A 22618-nucleotide genomic window follows, 5' to 3' on the forward strand; every position below is an offset into this window, starting at 1 on the left:
CACATGACTTGATCACCATTCCACACGATCACCACTTTGACAGTAGGAGCAGGCACCATCTGCACAGTTTCATCGTGAGGTTAGGCATGATTTGCCACCTGTCAAAGAATCCAAAATCCCGAGTCATAGCAAGTTTGTGCGATACTCGCTACCCCTCACTACCTCTGTCCGCATCTTATCATTTCGATCGGTCCTGTCGACCCGGACGAAGCTTGTACCAACAGAGGCGGCCCCGGCCTACATGGTGCCACTGTGCAGATTGCAACGTTCAGGTGCTATGTGCGTGCAACACTTGCATTGGGTCGACATGAGGGAGCGTTCGCAGTGACAAAGTCTGCTAGTCAGCTACTGCATCAGCCGGGGCAGTGCGTCCGCAGTGCGCTCAGCACTCCTTTTGAGTCGAAAACGAAGTGAAACGCTCGCCTTGGCGGCAGCGAGCACGAGAGGCTCCATAGCACATGCGACACTGCATGGGTCTCTACACCGAATATGTTGAATATTCAGGAAATCGAACGGTAAAGACTTGATTTGCAAATCGAATTATTCGGACATTCACTACTCAATTCGATTAGGTGATATTTGAGTATTTGCACACACCTACTGAAGAGACATTGCACTTATAACCTAGAAGTGGGGATAAAAAAAAGGCTACAGTAGACTAAATTATTGTCACAAGAAGGGCCTACCGCTTACCCCCTCTTTCTTGTTACCACAATGAGAACACATCCTGCACTGGGAACACTGCCACTTGCTGGAGTTTTGAAGAACCAGCGCCAGCTCCTTAGTGTGCTTGAGACAGGACGGATGGGCTGAGATAAAAGTGAATGACAAAGGACCTTGTTAAGTGCACCTTCATATCACACTGAGTTGTAGTGCAAAATAATCACAAATTAGTCATAAACTAACATCATGACATGTGCAGTATTATGAGCTGCATTCATGCCTCGGGAAGATTTCCAGAATACAATCAAGATCAAGATCATTATAATTAAGTCATAGCTGCCACTAACACTACTTAATTATATCAGATATTCGTTATAAAAGTACACACTAATATTGGTGACAAAAAGAGTCATATTGTGTTTACGTGAAATGAAACACAAGCATGAAGCCTTGCGTCGGCATTGCAAGCCACCCAGCAAGTGCGGTATTCTCGGTCATTCACTTTCAGGGATAAAATAACTTTTCATGCATTTCACGTGACTAGCAACTGACTCGTCGCTGTAGACGGGTGACAGCATCCTCGTGGCATTGTGCCAAGCACGCCACCCGACATGACTAGCAAGCTGCCGCAACATCGGCCATTCGGTGCCATGTGGCCGATCCCAGCTATAACAGCTGTTGAGCAGTGTGCCAGCCATGTCGGAGCCCAGCAAAACTAATGCCTGCCCGCCAACCAATCAATTGCATGCAAACATCACGCGGCACGACCCGTGAACGCTACCACACCTCTGAACATTAGTTGTTGCAATATCTTTTTTTTTTCCCCCACGACTATTGAACTGACTATGGAAGGTGCATCACGGGGAACTACATTGTGCACTTGGTGGAGCACGATCGGTCTAGAGTGCGCGTTTGCTCAGACGCCAGACGAGCGCTCTGGACAGGCAGTGACTGAAGTTGCGGTTAGCCAGACACATTCAATAATGAACGACCATGCCACCGCTACGAGCACACCTTCGCACAACACGCGTAATAAACTGCGGCACATGTTGGTTGGCAGTTGGCGCACTGCCTGTACATATATTCTAGTTCACAGCACCCAGGGGCCGTATTCTTGGTCAATTCCTGCCACTGACGCAATCACTTTTGCAAGACTTCACGTGAGTCAGCACCGGAAGCGTTGGCATCTACAGACTATAGCACTTCTCGCACGCTATCTTACAGTGCTAGAAATGCCGTTGCTCGTACATGGTGCCAAGTCACGTGAAGGCGATCATATCTTAAAAAATTGTTGACCGAGAATACCACTCCGAAATGCCTGCCTACCAAGAAACCTGTTTTCACTTGCGAGTGAGTTTTGGTTTTATTAAAGCCGTAGGTTAGCCCATTGAAATAAAGCGTGACCAACCAAATTTTTTAATTTCTTCATTGTATTCGATAGTTTGTTAAATAAGTGTTCCATATAACAAGGTCTGAGTCTCACTTTGTAGCAAGAACTACAAAAATTTTACGGTTGTAATTCCAAATAACATTAGTCTTCAGTGTTGTCTGTTACATGATAAAAAAAGCATGATAGAAAATAGTGTGCATTGGTTGTCCTTTAAAGTGCACCCAACACTCAGTACACAAGCTTATTTTGCAGTCTGCCTCTGCTTGAATGAAGAATTGAACCCGCGAGTTTGTCAGCAGAATGCTATATAGCCACAGAGCCACCACAGCGGGTAAAATAAAATTGAAGAACAGGGCTACGCACTTCTAATTAAACTTTCAATTCCGTTCACTAAGGACTGCCACCACCATCATCCTTTGCAACAGCAGTGGTGGTATTAGAGAAACACACCATAAGGTTGATCTGTCAAAACATCTTTACATTTCAAGCATTTGAAATTAGCAAATGAACTCCTTTTTCCTTTCGTTTTCTAGGCCTCAGCCTAGAACATGGCAGGAGTAGCGCTCACCTGAAAGTGTGCATGAGTGACAAGAAAGAAGTTCCTCAGCCACTCCATTTCTGTTGTTCCTTGATGTTCCATGACAAACCGAGCAGCGTCCCTGGAGTGCTGACTTCCTCTGCACATAAATATGTGAAACTTAGCACATCATTTGCAAAGAATATTTGGTTTTAAAAAGCTCTCCACCTGATCACTCTGAAATTGCATGCAATATACTGGTAAAACCGAAATCACATTCAATTTTCAGCACTAAACTAAATATAAAGAAAAATAATGACATCCTTTTACTACATCTAAGGTAAACAGTACCATATAAATACCAATACAGGTTGGGTGGGAACATAGGTCAACCCCTGCTTAAGGGAGGGGGGGTGGGAAACAATTGATGAAATGAGTTTATTCTCACAAGGGTGCTGCAGCTATGCAGCCAAATGAATTCATTGTTACTGGTAGCGAGCACGCATGAAGCTCCCACACAAAGCCACAAGTGCATCCAAGTTTTGGATGCACTGCACGATGCCCACGAAATAATGTCCTAAGGCCAGGATACATAGAGCGGAAAACCAGCATCAAAGCGATGAAATTCGCCCGGCAGCGTCCACTCGACCCTCGACATCCAAAAATTTTACTCCCGCCGGCTACCTGGTTTGATCGGAAAAACTCAGCCCGGCGTAAACTGCCGCTGGAAGTGGCGAGAGAGTCTCGCACGCTCACCACGCATTGCGACGATCGATCTCCCTCAGACTTCCAGCAGCTGGATGGGAGCAGCCGAACGTTTTTGTGTGTTTTTCTCTTTTCGCTGGTGCCTCCATCGGAGCATTCATCACACGGCCGCACTGTAGCGACGGAATGCAGGCATTTGGTCTCTGTGTTGATCGTTACAGCCGAATATGGAATGTATGAGAGCACGAAAATAATAGTACAGATTTGTGTATAATTATTTTCCATCAGTCCCATGGCACAAAGTAATGCATTATACTGATTTTTCATTTTTGTTTTTTCTGGGGAGGGAGGGGGGGGGAGGCAGCGATATGTGTTAGGGTATAGGGGACAAAACTGGTTCTTGTTTGCGGCACCCGCAGCTGTTTTTTTTTTTTCTTTTTTTTTTTCCCACAGTCGGCGCGCGTGCTTGTAAAGTTTGGTTTTGTGCTTCTACGGTCAGAAATCACCTTTGCTATAGTAGAACCAAAAGTGCCTTCTGCTCGAGTGCCTTGAGGGAAACGAGGGATGACAGATCATAGTTAGAAGCCAACCATGCCTGGTCTTCAGGCTGTTTGCCAACACCAAACTGGCACTGAGCAGTCATGCCACCATAGTGAAGTCTACAACTTGCATCTTGAATGTCACTGAAAACCGCCTCCATGTGTAAGTACTCATTGCTCACCAAACAAAAAACAAATACAAATCACACACGAGATAGATCGGAAGAGCGCACACAAGACATAGCAAGAAGAAAAAAAACATTGCAGAATGTGTGTAAGCATAAAAAACAAGCGTAACTGGACCTGAGCATGTTTCTTAACGTGTAGTTCTGTGGCATGCCAATTCATGGAGAAGCAATCCTGACTGGAATAGATAAATCCAAAAAAATTTTTATAGATAAAGTTCTCCCCTTTCTTGTACATACCACAAACTACTATAAACAGCAAAATAATTTATGCTTAGATGATACATGAAATACGATGAAGAGCTTTTATTTGCTCTCTTCTGAAAGTCTTTTTCAGACTAATAGAGTATTAGTGAAACATTGTAGAAGTAAATTGTGGCTGCAAGCTTCTGCTAACAGAGCTGATTATGATTATGATGTAATTGTCTATCAGAGCAAATGCTACAGTATGTTGCAGTCGCGTCTAACGCTCAGATTGTGGAACCCATGCACCTGGTAATAGGACATTGGATAGCAAATCAAATGTCATAATGAAGAGTCGAAGCCTTTTATAATCACCCGATATAGGCTAACAAGGATGGAGTGGAGAGATTTCACCAAACCATTGCAACAAACAGTGGTGCTATATAAGCAAGAAGCGTTATTCTTTGACTTCTTACATACAGGATGTCTACCACGTTGACATTTCCATATCTCTCGAGTTTTCCAAGTTTTCCCTGAGTGCCTTTGCAAAACTGCCTAAGCGGCACAGAACTTTGTTTTATGTCAAGACAGGCTGACAGGTCCCACCCAATGCTGTCACTCTCTACTATGCATATTTAAAAATAAGAAAGATGACTTAATAGAGCTTGAACAGTAAGGAGTAGTGTTTACTTTATTCAAAAAGAAAACAGAAGGGAGGGATTAGTAAAACACACAGCGAATAAAATATCTTTGACAAAAAAAAAAATGGTAAAACTTACTGCATGTTGAGTCGAACATTTTTAAATATGAATAAAAAGGAGATGCATATAGAAACAAATACTTTCGAATATGAGCTATTTCTATCAACTGATAGCGAGCCCAATGGTATGAGGCCCGAACTTTGTCACAAGCGAGATTCTCTCTCAGCAGCTGGGAAGTCAACCTCAACTGTCCTGACATTCTCAGCCTGTGCACAACACTTCAGTGTTGCGTTTCTTCGCTTTAAAGAGTTCATTTTGGTTTGAATGAGGGACATTTGCATCTCGGCGTCAGCCAACAGTGTGTTTTGAGCTCAAGCTCCTTGAAAGAAGCGGCGGCACACTTCCTTTCCCGTTTATTCCTCAATGTGTCGGTTCTTTCTGTTAATGTCCTTCTTCCAACCAACGTTCACCGCACGGACCATCTGAAGCATCCTCTTGGTCTTGTGGACAGTCAACGTCCGATTTTTCGGGCTCCCTAGGGGCCATGAAAACATCCGAAAAAATGAATGCATGCTTTTACTGTTCTTAAGGGCTGAAATCACCACAGGCACGTCCGAAAAAGCTCTGAAGGCCAGCCAGTACACTTATTAGGCATATTGGTGCTCGTGCTGTGACAGGAGGCAGCAGGTGCACATGTGTATATTTAAGGACTACATACTGGGTCCCGTCACAATTGTCCCATCCCACACTTGTTAAACTTGACTGCAATGCTTTGCGTACGCTTCGCCGCGTAAAATTACATTGAGGCGAAGCTTACTTTTGGAAACCGGCATAATGCAATACGCCGTGCTTTCCGAGCTTCGAAGCCATTGGCGAGGATTACAAAGGCTGAGTAGGCGCCATTGTTAACAGCGGCGAATCGCTAACAGTAGCGAATGTCAAAGTAGCTTGGCCTAGTGTTGCCGCTGCGGTGGCTACGGCTGCCAGCGGATATGCGTGTGAGATTGCCAGTTCGAGGCGGCGAGATAATCAAAATGGTCAATCAAAATTGGTGGTGGCTTTGATTAATGCCATTTCAGACATGCGGTCACGGCCAAAAGTCTGGGAAATTGGGACAGCGAAGAGTTGTTGCGTCCAAAATTTCATACGTTCTTATACATTAACCATACTGCGTACGTACGTGGTGGTGCCGTGAAGCCGTCCGAATTATCGGGCATTTTCCAAAAAATCGGCCGTCCAGAAAATTGGTCCTTGACTGTACACTGGCAACTCTTCCAGCCGATAACACGGCATCAAAGATGATTCATTACGATTCCTCTCTGTCACTCGAGCCAGCATTATTGCGACTATCGTTCCCTTTCAATAAAATTCCGGATAATTTTCTCTGATAGAAGCACTAATTCCCTGAGTTTTTCAAGACTATTCAAACTCCCTGAGAATTCCCGTTTTCCCAGTTGGTAGACACCCTGACATAGCTTCTTAATGTGCGTAAATACTTTCTAGCGTTACATGGTAGGAAGTGATAATGCTGATCTGCTCACATTTCAAAGGCCCACAGCAGTCATGTACCAGAAAGCTTGTATCTACAAGTCATTACAGGCAAAGAGCCAATATTTGCTGAAAACAAAATTTATTTGGCCGATTGAACCACACTGCGATTCTGCAGGACAAACAATTTGTTCCCACTGCCACGAGAAAACTATCGTGTGGTGTTAAGAAATGTGGCACCAGAGTTCCGAAGAAATATTTTGATATATATCACTCCCAATAAGGAGTGCATTTGACTGTAGTGCATTTGCATGTAGGATGGCTCAAAGCCAGCATTTAAAAAAAAACTTTTCTACCAATAAACTGCCAATCCTACATTCTGAAACCTCCGAGAGGCTTTCTATCAAAGAAATTACTGAAGTCAAATTATCAAAGTCAATACTGAACAAGAGGTTCACAGGGTGTCTAGTTAATTCCCGTTTTCAATATTCCCTGACTTTTCCAGGTTATTCAATTACTTTCACAGTTAAAAATTTCACACACACAAAAGAAGACAGCAGCAGTCCTTTCAACACAATTTTTCTCATGTCAAAAACAATTGGACAATTTAGAAGAAACAACATTTAAGAGCAAATTTTCGTCTTATACTGACAGCAGGAAAAAAAAATCGAAGTACAGCAGGCTTCCATCAATTCGACTCTGGTTATTTCAATTTTTAGGTGAATTTCATCACGACTGCAAATCTTGGCCCACCACCCATACATTTCTAAAGCCCTAACTTACCTTATTTCTATCCTGAAATTCACCTTCACCGGATGTTCCAACTTTGCTGGTTAGCACGCACGCACCAACTTTTCAGATAATTAAACCAAATCTTGTGATCCCACAGGGGTCAAATTAACAGGAGCCAACTGCATTAAATTAGGCTAGCAGTCACAGGTTGGTTGATTTGATAATTGGAAGTTCAAAAGAAGTGACAATATCTGGAAGGCTGAGAAACCTGCTGCCAGCTACTCAAAATTAAATTAGGCATCCAGCATAAGGGCATTTTGTACCACCAGCATAAATTGCAATGCAAACAGAAAAAAAAAAAAAAGCTGATCACATCTTTTACACATAATTACACGAAAGGGCGACAATGAATCACTAATTTCTAAGGATATCATTTTCGTCTAGTCATGTTCTAAGGGTGGTGCAATCCTAAATGTACATTTTGTAGCTTGCATCAAACAGTATTACAAATGTAAGCAATCTAAAAAACACAAACACATATTAGTTGCTATCAACCTGTTCACATTTAAATTTAAAGTGATAGTAGACTCGCATAAACAGTAACAAAACTTGCTTCCATAGCAATCAATCTGTAAAAGTTAGATGTGCCCCCCCCCCATACTTCTTCGTATAATAAATGCACTTTTTCCCCAAAGCTAAGTTGGAGGGCGCATTTATATGCAGGGCAAATTTAATGGGGACTTTCTTCAAAACAGTGCAAATCTAAAAGTAATACTGCAATGACTAAAAAAATGTGTTAGATAATTTAGCTTCGCAGTAAATATACACATTTACTATTCGCCAACAGAGACAGCTTTCCAGTCTCTTGACAGACGCAGCTTGTGCTGCATCTGTCAGTAGCTTTTAACATGGTTCTTCAACAGGCCTTCCAATGCAAGAATACCCCCTGGCAACTTAATTCCCATGATCCACACCGCATACTCCCATGACTTTTGACTTCAAACCAGTCATAAACTGGAATTACAGGCCATCAGCCACAGCAAAACGATCTACCACAGCAAGATAGGTAGAAAAGCAAGCAACAGGTAACACTGTTACAGATTGGTAGTCTTAGAAGTAACAAAAAAAATACAGAAGATTTTCCACTGTGCGAATCAGCGCAAGTGAAATTTTGATGAGCCAGCAAGACAAAGCTGCACATCATGATAATAAACACAGCAGATAGCAAGTTTTGTTTAAGCCTGCCCTAAGCACTTATTTTTTGTGCAGTGCATGCACACTTTAGATTACCAATGGTTAACCTTTATAAAGGTTGGACAGCTTCGCCGGAGACATTGTGCAGGCAGTGAAAAGTACACAGGAGGCTATATGCTTGCTGCATATGGCGTCTTGCAGTGCCACAAGAGTGTGGTGCAAGTAGTTCAGTTCCTTCTGGCATTTCTTTTTCTTCTGCAATCTTGCACCACCCCATCTTGCAAAACTTTTAGAACACTTTGGCAAATATAACTTCTTAGTAAAATTTGGCACAACTTTTGTAAAATCGCAGACCAAGCCTAAATTCATAGACATTACAAGAAACATGGGAGAGCTGGGATAGTTAAACAGTTTGATAAGTCAGCCAGCTTCATGCAATGGTGGCTTATCAGCTGTTTGCACAAACAAGAGCAGAAATGCATTAGATATTTCCATCATGGCTGCACACATGCAAAGCACAAGAACTTCATTGCAAATGTTGACTCTGCCTGAACTTTTATTTGGATGTTCCAGCTTCACCCTTAGTTTGAGCATGACAATAGTGTGCATGATTCAGGTTATGACTACAGAGGTAAGCCATAGAAATTGACACTTCCACTGTTGAACCATAAGCTTTGCTTGGAATAGATTTGGCATGACTGTCCTTCCAAGTGCCACTTTGGCAACATAGTCCCAGTTCTTACAAATTTCTACACAAAACCGCACACAATGGAAAGCTTTTCGATAATCTAGACTTACAGATATAGATAATCGTTCTACTTAATGCTTGGCTAGCTGTATGAGGACTACTTTAATGCATGCTTTGCATTGTTGGCCCCGCAATGACCTTGAAAAGTTCCAAAATTACAAATTAATGACTAGGGCTCAATAAAAAAAGCCACAAGCACATAAAGCAACGACTGGTGCTATCATACTTTTTTTCAAGCAAATGAAAAAGTTCAGCCAACCTACCTTGTGGCCTGTCCTTCCTGCAATGTCCCCATTCTTGCCTACTCCCAGACGGCCACTGGCATCAAGTTCATCATCAGAGTCACTTTCAGACTCATCACTCTCACTGCCTGGCAGTCGGTAAAGACGACCTACACGCACCAAGCGGCCTGCTGTGACAGCACGCTTCACAGCAAGCCGCAACCGCACTCCAGGGTCCAACCGCAGTGCCTGCCGCACAAACTTGACGATGGCACGAAAAGTTGAGCCACCTTTCTCCCCAAGGGCACGCACAGCCTCGACTGCAGAGTGCATAAGGTCCGTACGCCGGTGGATGCCTGCACCGATAGCGGCAGCAGCCGCTACCGCTGCAGCACGGGCTCGCCCAGGGCCGCCGCCGGCCGCTGAGGACACAGATGACGTAGCAGCACATTTCTTCTTAATGGTAAGCTTCAATGTCTCAGCATCCTTGTACGAACATTGGCCCTTGTTCATTACCTGCCAAGGAGAAATACCCATAATTGTCATTACTCCCTTGATGACAACACCACATCCCATTTATGCATATTCCACAGAAGAGAATTTCACAGCAAGTATGAAAGCTGCTGCTACACAACATCTCTACAATTCCCAATTTAACTATGCTAACAAATGAGACATCTGCGACCTGTTACAATATCCATCTACATTATAAAAACATGCAAGAGAATTTTAAAGGGCCCCTCAGCAGGCCCTGCTGGAAACTTGGTTACATGCTGGAAGTTGTACAGCTCCATCTGGGGAACATTCTACTACAAAAATTTTTAGAGAGGGTTCAATAAAGATGAAGATAGAAGCAAATATTGCAAGGCCATGCTGCAGGTAGGTGAGCTGGCATTCCATAAGGAGCTCACTCCTGTTGCATCAACCAGCATCTGCAAGCAACATTCTTCTGCCTTTTCCCATGCATTAGAGCTGCAGGCTCACACAACTTACAACCTAAATTCCACCTCCCCCCTCTTCTGCTCATGCTGCACAGCTCATTTCGGGAGTGATATTGTGCACTCTGCAATTCGCAGGAATTAGAGTTGTCACAACGCTGCTGGCTATATCTGTGCTGCAGGTGTTACGCAAGTTACACGGAAATGGTACACAGGTGATGTCTATAATGGCAAGGAAAGCAGCTCATCCGAGAAGGGTGCATAGACTTTCATTTGAATTTTGTGCCATTTTCGAAGTGTATGTAAATGTAATACTTTGCAGACATGAATGTCTCCTCATGATCTACATCCATGCTTGTTTGTTTGCAACGCATATACCTTGAGAGCAGTTTGTTAAGATGGTTGCTCCAGAACTGGAATGATGTGACTATTCTGTCTTTCTAATGCAAATTAAACTTATCCTAATAAATTAACAAACGTGCACCCATAGTGAAATAGCCTCTCAACAAGAAATTTAACAAGTCAAGACAGAACTTCACAGCTTTTTAATGTTTAACTCAAAGTCAAGCATAGACATAGATAAGAATGATGAAAGACAATTGCGTGTCCTTTCTGTTTCGTGTGTCTTTTTTCATGCAATAATAATATTTGGGGTTTTACGTGCCAAAACCACTTTCTGATTATGAGGCACGCCGTAGTGGAGGACTCCGGAAATTTTGACCACCTGGGGTTCTTTAACGTGCACCTAAACCTAAGCGCACGGGTGTTTTCGCATTTCGCCCCCATCGAAATGTGGCCGCCGTGGCCGGGATTCGATCCCGCGACCTCATGCTCAGCAGCCGAACACCATAGCCACTGAGCAACCACGGCGGGTCTTTTTTTATGCAGTTTCTATATAAACCTATACATACTTCTACCATGTGACTGGCTTCTTACACTTCACACACTTTTTTCCACTTTTCCACTCCTAATGCTAACACATTAAAAACATCTTGGGTACAGATACTGTGGCCATCCTATAAGTGAATTTTATTTGATGGAATCTTAATGTAATATTCAAGGTATATGTATAGACTTTTTCTTCATGGACGCTGCCATATTGTGTAGGCAAAGTTCCATCTATGAGCAGTCTGGCTTGCTGGCTTAGGCGAGCGCTCGGTGTTGTATGCCAGCTATACGCTCAGTGGCAGTTCCTGGTTGCTGTTCCACTTGTGCGGTCTATTAGTATGACATGGCATCTTCCATATGGGAAATGTTTCTTTGAGTCATACTGAACTGATTTAAGTGGGCACAGCCGTAGTTTCTGCTGGCATTAAGGCACACGGAGCACCCCGCACTATGTGTGCACGCATGTTCGAGCCTTCAATCAGCCTCGGAAATCAGTTCTTTATTTCTGAAAATTCATTCCATGAATGTGCCCATACTGCAGCATTCTCAAATTTTATGCTGTGGTTTGGCAGCAATGAGCTGTTACGAAACATGAGATGATCATAACAGTGTGCAACGTTCTGCTGCGGAATAAGTTGTGCTGTTATTTTGAGAAGAGTTCGAATGGTTATTTATCTATACATTGCGTAATTATGTCATTTGATGGACAAGGTGAAGGCACCTGATAAGAGGCCTGATAAGTGAAAATGCCGGTTTCCATCAGAGGCATTATTTTTCTTTGTCATTATTATTTTCAAAGGTAGTTTCACTTTCGTGAGAGACTACACTGGACATGTCGAAGTACAGAGCTGACAGCACTTTTGGCACTTGCGAAGATAGCAAGCAGCTGGCACAATGCCAGAAAATGCTGTCGGCTGTATACATGGACACATTCGGTGCCGAGTCACCCGAAGACTTGTAAAAGTGGAACTATCTCTGAAAGTGATCGCCTGAGAATACCGCCCTAAATGTTGGAAAGTGCTTGACACATGTGCCCATTTGGAGATTTTTTCGTTATGTTTGTTGTGGCACTTTTCAGCAATTTTTTTTAACTATTGATAATTCCAGTCAACAGCATTTGTGCATGAGGTGTGGGAATCCAGGTCCCAAGACGGTCTCCCGCGGCAAATGTCAGGCAGGCGTGCCAAGTACGTTTGGGGAGAGGAAAAGCCTTCATGAGGGTTGTGCATGGGAGTCACAAAAGTTAACAGCACCACCAGGCGTGTCACATGAGGTCCCTCCGACATTGCCAGTTTCTTTGGTCTCCAGCCAGCAGCGAGTGTGGAAGTCTCCACCGCCTCTCCCGTTTTCTCGCACATGGTTAGTCAACCATGTTTTTGCTGTGGCAATCGCAGCCGCCACCTGTGTCCTCAGCTGGCAAGTCGGAAGCCCCTCTTTACCTAGCGTAGTATTCTCTTCGAGGGAACCTTCAGTGATGTAAACTCTAGCTAGCTGGCCTGCTCAACGTGTTAGTTGCAATCATAAATGCTTTCAGAGTGTACACATGGTTATTGTCCACTGTTTCCTCGAGCTTGTACCAGACCATGGTTGATGGGCAGGCGTGCGCCAACCGTGGTGCCCGGTGTGCCAAGGTGGTGCGCAGTGTACCGAGGCATAGAGCCATTGGCACCCCCAGTATCCCTACGGAGGGCAGCACCTCATTTATACTACACTAGAAGAAATTTGCATATGCTTTTCATGGTATGAAGTATGGTATGGGGTTTTATGTGCCAAAACCACGATCTGATTATGAGGCATGCCGTAGTGGGGGACTCCAAAAATTTGGACCACCCAGAGTTCTTTAACGTGCACCTAAATCTAAGTACACAAGTGTTTTCGTATTTCACCCCCATCAAAATCGGGCCGCCCTGGCCATGATTCGATCCCGCAACCCTGTGCTTAGCTCTGAAGCACCAAAAGGATGGCCATGTTTTCTCTGTTGGGGGCAAGCTCCATCACTGGAAAAGCTCGCACCACCGTCGGTGTGACATGGCATGAGGGATCACGTGGATACAGCGGCTGCGTCGGCTGCTTCAGAAGCGCCAAAGCGAACTGAAAGCGAAAGTTTAAAGTCCCACCTGCGCTGCAGTTCTGATTAAGTGGTGAGGTTTTCCCACCTTGGGTATCTGGTTAACAGCATTTGAAAGCCCTATAATAGGTAGTGGCTGCTTTTGGAGACGAGCAGTATGGCGGGCTACTGATTGGTGCCGCAGTGCCGGACGTACGCAACAGAGTCAGCCTTATTCACACGTAGCCACAAAACAAAAATCTGCGTGAAGCTTGGCTCGTGAAACTTAGAACCGGCAAACAGCCACCGGCTAGAACTCGGGCATGCGGCAAGCACATACGGGAGAAAAATTTCTGTTATGGCGTCGGGACTGTGATGTTCGGTAAGTGGCAGAAAACGCACACTGAGATGCTCGCCCACATCCACTGCCCGGCTAATGTCATGACTCTTTATTTGGTCTATGAACTTGTTGATGCTAGATTCTGGCAAGTTCACTGGAATGGAAAGGGAACGGTAAGAAGCACATTAAAAAAAAAGGGCATGGCACATGGTCATGTTTGTGTTATGAATTAATGTACTGGGGCTGTATTCTGTAGCGGTTCGCTTTGGAACCGGTTCGGTCTGGTTGTTACGTCTGGATTAAGTCACTCGGAGAAAGAGTGGAACGGGGCGGCGTGAGGGGAACCAATCAGCGAGCAGCGGTCTGCCGGTAGATCACATCATTTTTGTTTGTACTTGGGGGACGGTATAGCAATTGAAGGATGTTGCAGGTTTGATAAAAAAAAAACAGTGGTTTGTGAGAACACTTGCAAATATCATTTTCAGTAATAAATGTGAGTTGTGGCACAGGCGGCAACTGGGAGTTGTAATATTATTTGTGTTGTTTTCTTATTTAGTCGCTAGGTGGTGTACTATACGTTATGCAAACAACTTGCCTCGCTTTGTTTACGTTTTGGACTTGTTCGCGCGCCGAAACCGAAACGATGTCGCCGCACAAGGACAGGCAGCTGGGTCCTTATGTTTTAGCGAGGCAGCACGAAATACTCGTTTCATTTGTCGAGGAGCACCCCTACCTAGCAAAGGCGTCGTGTGTGTTGGGCCAGCAGCTGACGGCAACTTTCTGTCGCGCCGTGGATGGGAATCTAACTCATCCTTTTTCTTTGCCCGCAACCATAATGGCCTTGGCGACAGCTGTAATGATCCGGCCGACCGAAGGCTGCGTCAGTGCAATCGCTTCTTCATTCCCGACGCACTGTTGAAAGCTCCCGGTGGCAAAAACCGCAGCGCGCACAGCACTTTCATCATAGTGTCGACACCACGAAATCTTTGAGGTCCGAGATGTTCTTCCAGCGCATCGCAAAGACGTCGCACTATGTCTTTGGAGAGCCTAAAATGCCTTCGAAACTCTTCTTCGGCCATGCCGAACGCATCGCGTCGTTGCCTCTCATCGCGTCGTCTTTCGGCGCTCGCCAGCAGCACAACCAAAGGAGCCGCCATTGCCGTCTCTGTCTCGTCTCGTCTAGGTGCCGGCTCGTCAGCTGGCGCGAGATTAGCCAGCAGCCACGGTTGCCCTAGCAACCCTCCACATCAAGCTCGCCACCGCGCGCGACCCTCGAGCGAACCATTTCTCCGCGGTTCCTCTCGTAGCAGGGAACCGGTTCCTGTCCAGATGATTGACAACATGTGTGACAACAAAATTTGTCGTCCCGCCCACCAAGGATGACGACAACGAAGCGCCGACCAATGGCAACAGCCAGTCCGAACCGGTTCCAAAGCGAACCGCTACAGAATACGGCCCCTGGATTACGAAAAATCAGCAGCAAATCGCACGCCGAGAAGACCGATAAACATACAATGCGACACAACTTCAGAAGTAACATTGAGACGTCCAAGAATTTACAAGAAAAAAAAAGATTGCATCGTCGCAACGGCACATCACAGTCTCTATAGGCGTCGACGAAATTACTTTCGAACAGCTCTGATAACCTGCACGCAACAATGGTTGCTTGTGTACTGTCAAATGCTCATACTGCGGCCTAAAGCTCGCGGCACGGTACGAAAATGCGCTCGCAGAGAAAGCAAAACATTGTGCACGGACATGCATGCAGACGCGCAATCGTTCGCTGTGAACCCGTGCAATCACTGCGTTGAGGCTTCATTCTGTTATGCTCCATTCGGTTATACAGACAGCCCATCATAAGAACATATTTCACATAGTTTAGTCTCAGCATTTGCCTACCTTTCCACAAGAAGCCAGTTCGGGCGACTCCATCATGGCGACCGCGCGCAGTGGTGTTCACTGTACATATTCGGTGAAGAGATAGCGTCTGCAAATGATTCTATGCTTTCAGTTTGCCCAAGATTATTATTTTGACAGTAAAAAAACTTCCCTCGTTTTGAGAGTACTTACAGAAATGTCCAGGAGGGCTGCCACGTGGTGTTTTTATTAAACTATAAGGAGCGTGCCGCATCATCCCTCATACTACGCAAGAGAGGCGCTTCTGACAGATGGCGACTCCATAAGTCCTCGCCCCCAATACTCTGTTTCACCCTAATTTGGCACACAGCGTAGGCTGCTGGACCTCTGCACTCCACACTGAAGAGAGCCATCTGCTTATTAACATAGTTTACAGAACATAGTTTGTGTGTTGCTTTTTTTATTTTATGAGTGTCTCTTTGTTCAAAACAATTTTTGCCCTGATCACTCATTTTTTCCTTTTTGACACGTACATGTAAGAAAGAAGAAACGGTCTTGCACAAGGCCACACAGAAACCTAAATACAGCAAATTACTTAACAAAAACCCATGGATGATTTGCAAAAAGCCATGGATGATTTGCATTAAAACTCGACTGTGCTCCTGAGCTGACAAAAAGACTGAATAAAAAGATTGTGCCAGAAACATCGGCAATGAATGTCAATGTAAACGAATAGCTGAATGCTTCAAGAAAGCTAATTGCCTTATAAAAGGAATGATGCACTTGAAGACGTATATTTGTTGCAGTGAGGATATTAAGGTAGCGTTTGTTGTTTCATGGCATAATTCCGCAGAGAACAGTCATTAAGCAGCACATCTGTAGCGGTTGTAAAAGTGGCTTTACATATAAGCCAATTCGTCACGTGGGTTGCCTCCAATGACGTGAGCAGCAGCGGGAAAGGTGACCCTATAAACATTCAGACGCCTAATTTCTCAAACGACAGCATGTGCATCTTGCTCAGCGGCGAATGCAATCCACAACTCGGTTGTGCAATAGTATGCGCACTTAGCATTGGTGCCTTTGTATCGGCGGCGAAGTCTGACCCCAGACTGCCAACCGCCAACCATGGACCACCAACCACAAAAATGGGTCAAAGAGCCATTCTTGTGGTTAAAGAAAGCTATTCAATTAAAAAAAGAAAAAGAGGCACAGATGCTTTTTCGTGCAGCAAATAGTCAAAACAGTCACATTGTGCAAAAACAATTCAAAAGCATTATGTCACTTCCATTGCACCTAGTTCAGTTGATATAGCAGTGTGATGAACAGCAAGCACCCAGCTGGAAAGCACTTCATTTCAGAAATTATTGGGTGTACCGTATCGTGGCACCGCCTGCCATCAGTGCAAATATGACATGTAAAGTTAGATTCCCTTCGGTGCCATTGTGTGCGTTTTTTTGTGATACTGCCACAAGATTTCAGTCCAATGTAGGAGTTTTATTCAGAGCGCGGAGTTCCAATCGGTCGGCCGAAGTGAACGGACGTGTCGTCGGCGCACTCCGCAACCACCGAGACTACGCGACCTTCACCGATCGCCCTTGACAGCCCTTGCCCAGGCCGCTTTCGCCGGGAGTCTTATGGGAAGCGGCTTTCTCACCGTTTCCCACCGACCGCATTTTCTTCCCGGGACTTTGTTGCCGCTCCCCGCGCCTCTACAGCTCTGAAGCAGTTCCAACGCGGCTGCCCCTGCCGTGGCCATAGCTGCCTTGGCGTGTTTTCTACACCATGAACCAAGAGCGCCAAGCGACCAGCTCTTCCGAGGCCCATGTTCTAAACTGGCGTGCAAAGGGCCTTCGGCCAATTCACCGGTCCGTTTCGATGGAGAATTTATCTACCGCAACATCATTTTCCAACGAGCAGGAGACACACTCGGCAATAAAGAACGCCGGCGCGCGTTCCTCAACAACAACAAAGACGCCCGAGGTGTATACCGCGGGAGTGGCCGCCGATCCCATCGTCGCCAATTTTCCCTCCCAACAGCGAGAGGTGGACACTCCGACCAGGGAAAGGATGGAGGAAGATGCTGCCCCAAACATTTACGACGACAAAACTGACGATGACACAGGTGGCTGTTGGAAGACAGTCATACATAAGTGACGCATCCGTCAAACGCGCGTTAAGACGCTACCCTCCGAGAACATCTTGGGCATTTCGGACACCTCCCAGCCTACCGTACGCAAGCGCATTCGGAATCGGAACCTGCCTCAACTTCCTTTGCACGATGAAAAGATAATTCTGCGGCCTCACGGAGGACTTTGTCTCGATATGTGGACGCACCCAGAACTCGCCAGTGCTCTCAGTGAAGTGCAGCCAACTTGACCACTGAGGATCGTCAGGACATCATATTCCGACTGCGACCTCAGCAGAACTTGGCAATCATCAGCACACCCCAGTCACACGTAGCAGACGCATTGTACAAGGTGAGGGAGCTGAACCTCGGTCAGCGGGTCTATCCCATCACAACATATTTTGCCGCCCCAGATAACTCATGCAAGGGAATTGTTCCTGGCCTTTTGCCGGGTACACCGTCTTCCAAGCTAGTAGATGAGCTTGTGGCTCCTGAAACTCAAATACTTCAAGCATGAATGATGGGTCAAACCAACGTTGCGTTGGTAACATTTGAAGGACTTAAAGTGCCTCGCTACGTGCGTTTCTATGGTGCAGAACTCCACTGCTACCCCCATGGACCCTGCCAACTGGTTTGCAAGATATGTCACAAGCTCAGCCATTGGGCTGATTACTGTCCTACGCCGCACGTGGTCATTTGCGCGACGTGCGGGACTGACAACCCCACCCCGTCACATCCGTGCACCCCACACTGCAGATCCTGTGACGGGACCCACCCTACAGCGGATCCAAACTGCCCGCGGCGTGCTAGGCAGACACTGAACAAAGCTCGGGTTCGGAAAGCTCTCGAGAAAGAGCAGCGTGAACTCCAACCATCCAGCGACCCGACCACTACCACAGATACGGCGGAGACCCGAACGTCACGCGCCCCAACGAAGGAGACTAGAAAAGTCCAGTCGGAGACCCGTTCGAGATCCTGTCGCAAGTTCAAGTCTCGGTCCCGATCCTGCGAGGCATCGGTGCGCCTCCCAGAGAAGCGCCCTCGTTCCCCATCTTCCCAACAACCCTGCAAGAAGGCCCTGCAGACCAACGCCCCAGCCAAGGTGACCCTGGTCCCTTCAGGGGTGCAGCGGACCCCGGAGAAGAAAACAGCAATGGAGGCGCCTCGGGAGGTAGGTCGGGCGGAGGGTCCCCTACAGCTCGCTCCGCCCCGTAAATCTCTCCCTACCCCTTCCCCTATTACCAATGCGTTACCAAATCCCGATCCTCTAATAGGAATAGCCCGCCTACATTCTGACATGGAGGCGCGCTGTGAGCGCCTGCAAAAACAAATGGACGCGCTGGTGGTGGACATGAGCACTAGTATGCAGGCGGCTATGGATAGGATAGAACGCCAAATGGAGGTCCTTTAAATAGGGATTACGGAGCAAGTGAAATCATGTATAGAGTGCACTTTCGCACGCATGCAAGTTCCCGAGCTTAGCGGTAACAACGAAAGCGCGCTTTCCAACCAAGGCTCTTGGCCGCGACCTTCAAATGTGGGCACCCGGCGCCCGCATCCCTATGCACGACCACCTGCTTCCTCTCGCAATGATGATGGCGCCGCGTAACGCGGAGCAACTAGTGGTGTGGCAGTGGAATTGTAGGAGATTCCGCCGAAAACGAGGTTCCCTACAGCAGTATATCGCCACATCCACGAACCCTCCCAATGTCATCCTCTTACAGGAAGTCAATTGCACCCCTTCTTTATCCGGCTACAGCACGCTCTCGGGTGTCTCTCCTCTTGTGGGAGCCTTAGTTTCGAAACATGTTACATGTCGCATGCATACCACTAACATTGACATTCCTCACCAAATATTGGAAATATTTACGCAAGGTAAACGCAGCGAGAGTCTCTTTACACTCAATGCACACAGTTACCCCCGTTCGCGAACGCACTGTTTTCAGCACCTACTAACAATTTGGTAGGTTTGGACGGGTTGTGTGGTGGCCGGCGACTTTAACGCTCCGCATACTGCATGGGGTTACGTTAAATCGCAGGCTAAAGGGACCCGCTTATGGAATGCCATCTGTAACATGAGATACACACTGCTTACCGACCCCGAGCACCCCACTCGGATGGGCAACAGCGTATCTCGTGACACATGCCCTGACCTTACCTTCGTGCACAATACTGGCCCAGTCGCTGCAACGGGCCTTTAGAGGAGCACCTTGGTAGTGACCACTACATTGTAGCGACCACCTTATCAGTACGGGGTGCGCGCAGACCCGAGCGAAATGTGCGTATAACGTATTGGGCGAAATTCAGGGAACGTCGCCAGGACCCACCTGAGCGCCAAGGGTACGAACGCTGGCTTGACTCTCTCGCACAAGATCTAGAGGCCGCCACGAGCACATTGCGCACCACAACCGAGACACCTGACATAGACCCGCGTTTACTTCATCTTTGGAACGGCCGCAGAGGGTTGACACGACGATGGAAACGACAACGCCTCAACCACAAACTTAGGAAACGTATAGATCAAATTACACGGGAATCTCAGGAGTATGCAGAGATCCTTACGAGGAATAACTGGCGAGGATTTTGCGATCGCCTCTCAGGCACATTGAGCACAGCAAAAACGTGGTCGATTCTTCGCTCACTCACAGATCCCACCGCAACGAAGGGAAAAACATTTCAACAGCTGCACATCCTAATGCACGAGTACAGGGACGATGTCTCGACACTCCTCAGAGAGCTAGAGAAGCATTTCATACCCACAGGCCCGCCACCGCAGTACCCTGACTATCCTTATGTAGGCGAGGAGAACGAATTGCTCGATGCAGACATCACATCTGACGAGGTGCGGGTGGTCCTACAAGACCTACGCCGCAACACGGCACCGGGAGCCGACCACATCCGATTCGCCACCCTTCGTAACCTTAGTGAAGCGGATATTAACTACCTCACCCATATCTTCAATGATTGCTGGCGCAAGGGCGTGCTTCGCCAAGCATGGCGACACGCCGACATCACACTGATCCCCAAACCGGGCAAGCCTGTTAAGGTTGAAAACTTACGACCCATCTCCCCAACATCCTGCATTGGTAAGCTCATGGAGCATGTACTCTTGCGGTGTCTGCAGCCCTTCCTCGAGGAAAAATCATTCTTTTCTAACTCTCAATTCGGATATCGGGCTAATCTGTCTGCCAAAGATGTGCTTTTACAATTGCGGGAGGAAGTCATAGGACCTCCGTCATCCGACCAAACGAGAGCACTCATCGCCTTAGACCTAAAAGGGGCATTCGATAATGTTGAACATGACCTCATCCTTCGCAATGTTGCACATTCACACTGTGGAATTCGTATGTACAACTATATCCACGCATTTCTTCGAGATCGCACAGCCACCGTAGGAATGGGACCGCATCAATCCGGTACGATTCGCCTTGTAGGACGTGGGACACCCCAGGGCTCAGTTTTTCCCCCTACTCTATTCAATATCGCGCTCGCAGGGCTCCCCCGGCTACTCGACCAGATCCCTGATGTTGCCCGCGCTATTTATGCGGATGACATTACTATCTGGTCACCACAGGGTTCCGACGGAGCCATCCAGGACCGACTGCAGCAATCAGTCGATACAGTTTCCGAGTACGCGAGAAAACGCGGCTTAAGATGTGCTCCGGAAAAGTCGGAGCTCATAATCATTCGCCACCAGAGCCGTTCCTCTACTCCCCCTATCACTGTGCACGTGGATGGCACACCGATACAACAGGTTAATTGTGCTTGTATCCTCGGCCTACACGTCCAAGCGGATGGCAGGTCAAACTACACTGTTTCCCTTCTATCCAGACAGATTGAGCAAATTCTGGCCATGATCCAGAGGGTCTCCAACAGGCGCTCGGACCTTCGAGAAGAGGACCTGCTGCGCTTGGTGGAGGCATGCGTGATCAGCCGCCTTACATACCATCTCCCATTTCAGCGTTCAGCGGTTGACCCAAGCGCAACAACTTTGCATAGACGCAATGATTCGCAAAGCGACGAAGCTGGCCCATGGCCTCCCGAACTATACTTCCACACACCGTCTCCTTAACTTAGGGACACATAACAAACTAGGCGAGCTGCTAGAGGCACATTGGGTCAGCCATCGCCAGCGCCTCCTACTCACTCCTACTGGCCGCCATCTTCTCACATGGCTAGGATACTCTGTCCCACCCCTTGAGTCTGAAACCCGTCCAACGATCTTGTCGTCAGCAATACGCCAAGCACTAAGTATTCATCCATTGCCACGTAATGTGCACCCCGAGCATGACAAAGGGCGGCGCAAAGCCCGTGTACAATACATTGGCCGCATGCTTGCAAACATCCCGGAAACACATACTTTATACAAGGACACATCACGCACTCAAGAGGGCTATACCTCGGTAGTTTTGGATGGCACCGAATCCCTGAGAGACTCTGCTGCAATGCGCGGAACAAATGCCGCTTACGGAGAAATTCTCGATGTTGCTCTTGCAATTCGAAACGCCATCCGTGTTCCTGAGGAAGTGTATATATTGACGGACTCGCAACAGGCATGCCGGGCGTTCCTATCAGGACATGGCATTCCGAGAGCGGCGCACTAAATTCTCAAACAGACCCCACATAATACACCAACCACACCTCCCCGCATCCACTTACTCTGGACCCCTGGTCATACCTCGCTGACGGGTAACGAACGCGCACATACGGTTGCGCGAGAAATTTCCCTCCGGGCGACTCGGCGTGGTGAGGCGACTAGTTCAGATTGGGGGGATCCCTTGCTCCGTTACAAAGACATACTCAGTCATTATACACGCATTCGTCGCACCCACGCCGAACCACCGCCGTCCTTCTCGCGGGAGGAAGCAGTGGCATTACGCCAGTTACAAACTGCAACTTTTCCAAATCTTGTCTCTCTCAATAAATTCTACCCACACTGTTATGCAGATCGTTGCCCTGGCTGTGGCAGCTCGCCCACAATCTTCCATGTCACGATTGAGTGCACTGCAAACCTCTTTCCTCCCTTGCCAACTCTCCTGTACCCCCTACGCAACAAAGAGCTGTGGGACGATGCCCTCCGCGACGGACTTCCCGAGGTCCTCCGAGCTGTGATACAACGGGCTCGAAAGATCGCCAGAATCATCTTAGGGACCCTGG

At 47.0% G+C, this 22618-nt stretch overlaps 1 protein-coding gene across 5 annotated transcripts in view; it reads right to left on the bottom strand.

Annotated features, from left to right (window-relative positions):
- The window catches only part of LOC142582530 (uncharacterized), a 168632-nt gene that overhangs the window by 131775 nt on the left and 14239 nt on the right, over positions 1-22618 (bottom strand). For all 5 annotated transcript variants that reach the window (XM_075692397.1, XM_075692360.1, XM_075692370.1 and 2 more), the window contains exons 3-5: positions 9309-9782; positions 2622-2730; positions 694-809 (exon numbers count right to left, since the gene is read on the bottom strand). In XM_075692397.1, the coding sequence (XP_075548512.1) occupies positions 694-809; positions 2622-2730; positions 9309-9782 (699 nt within the window). The remainder of the gene's footprint in view (positions 1-693; positions 810-2621; positions 2731-9308; positions 9783-22618) is intronic.

This window comes from Dermacentor variabilis, chromosome 1 (genome assembly GCF_050947875.1).
Source record: "Dermacentor variabilis isolate Ectoservices chromosome 1, ASM5094787v1, whole genome shotgun sequence".
NCBI lineage: Eukaryota > Metazoa > Arthropoda > Arachnida > Ixodida > Ixodidae > Dermacentor > Dermacentor variabilis.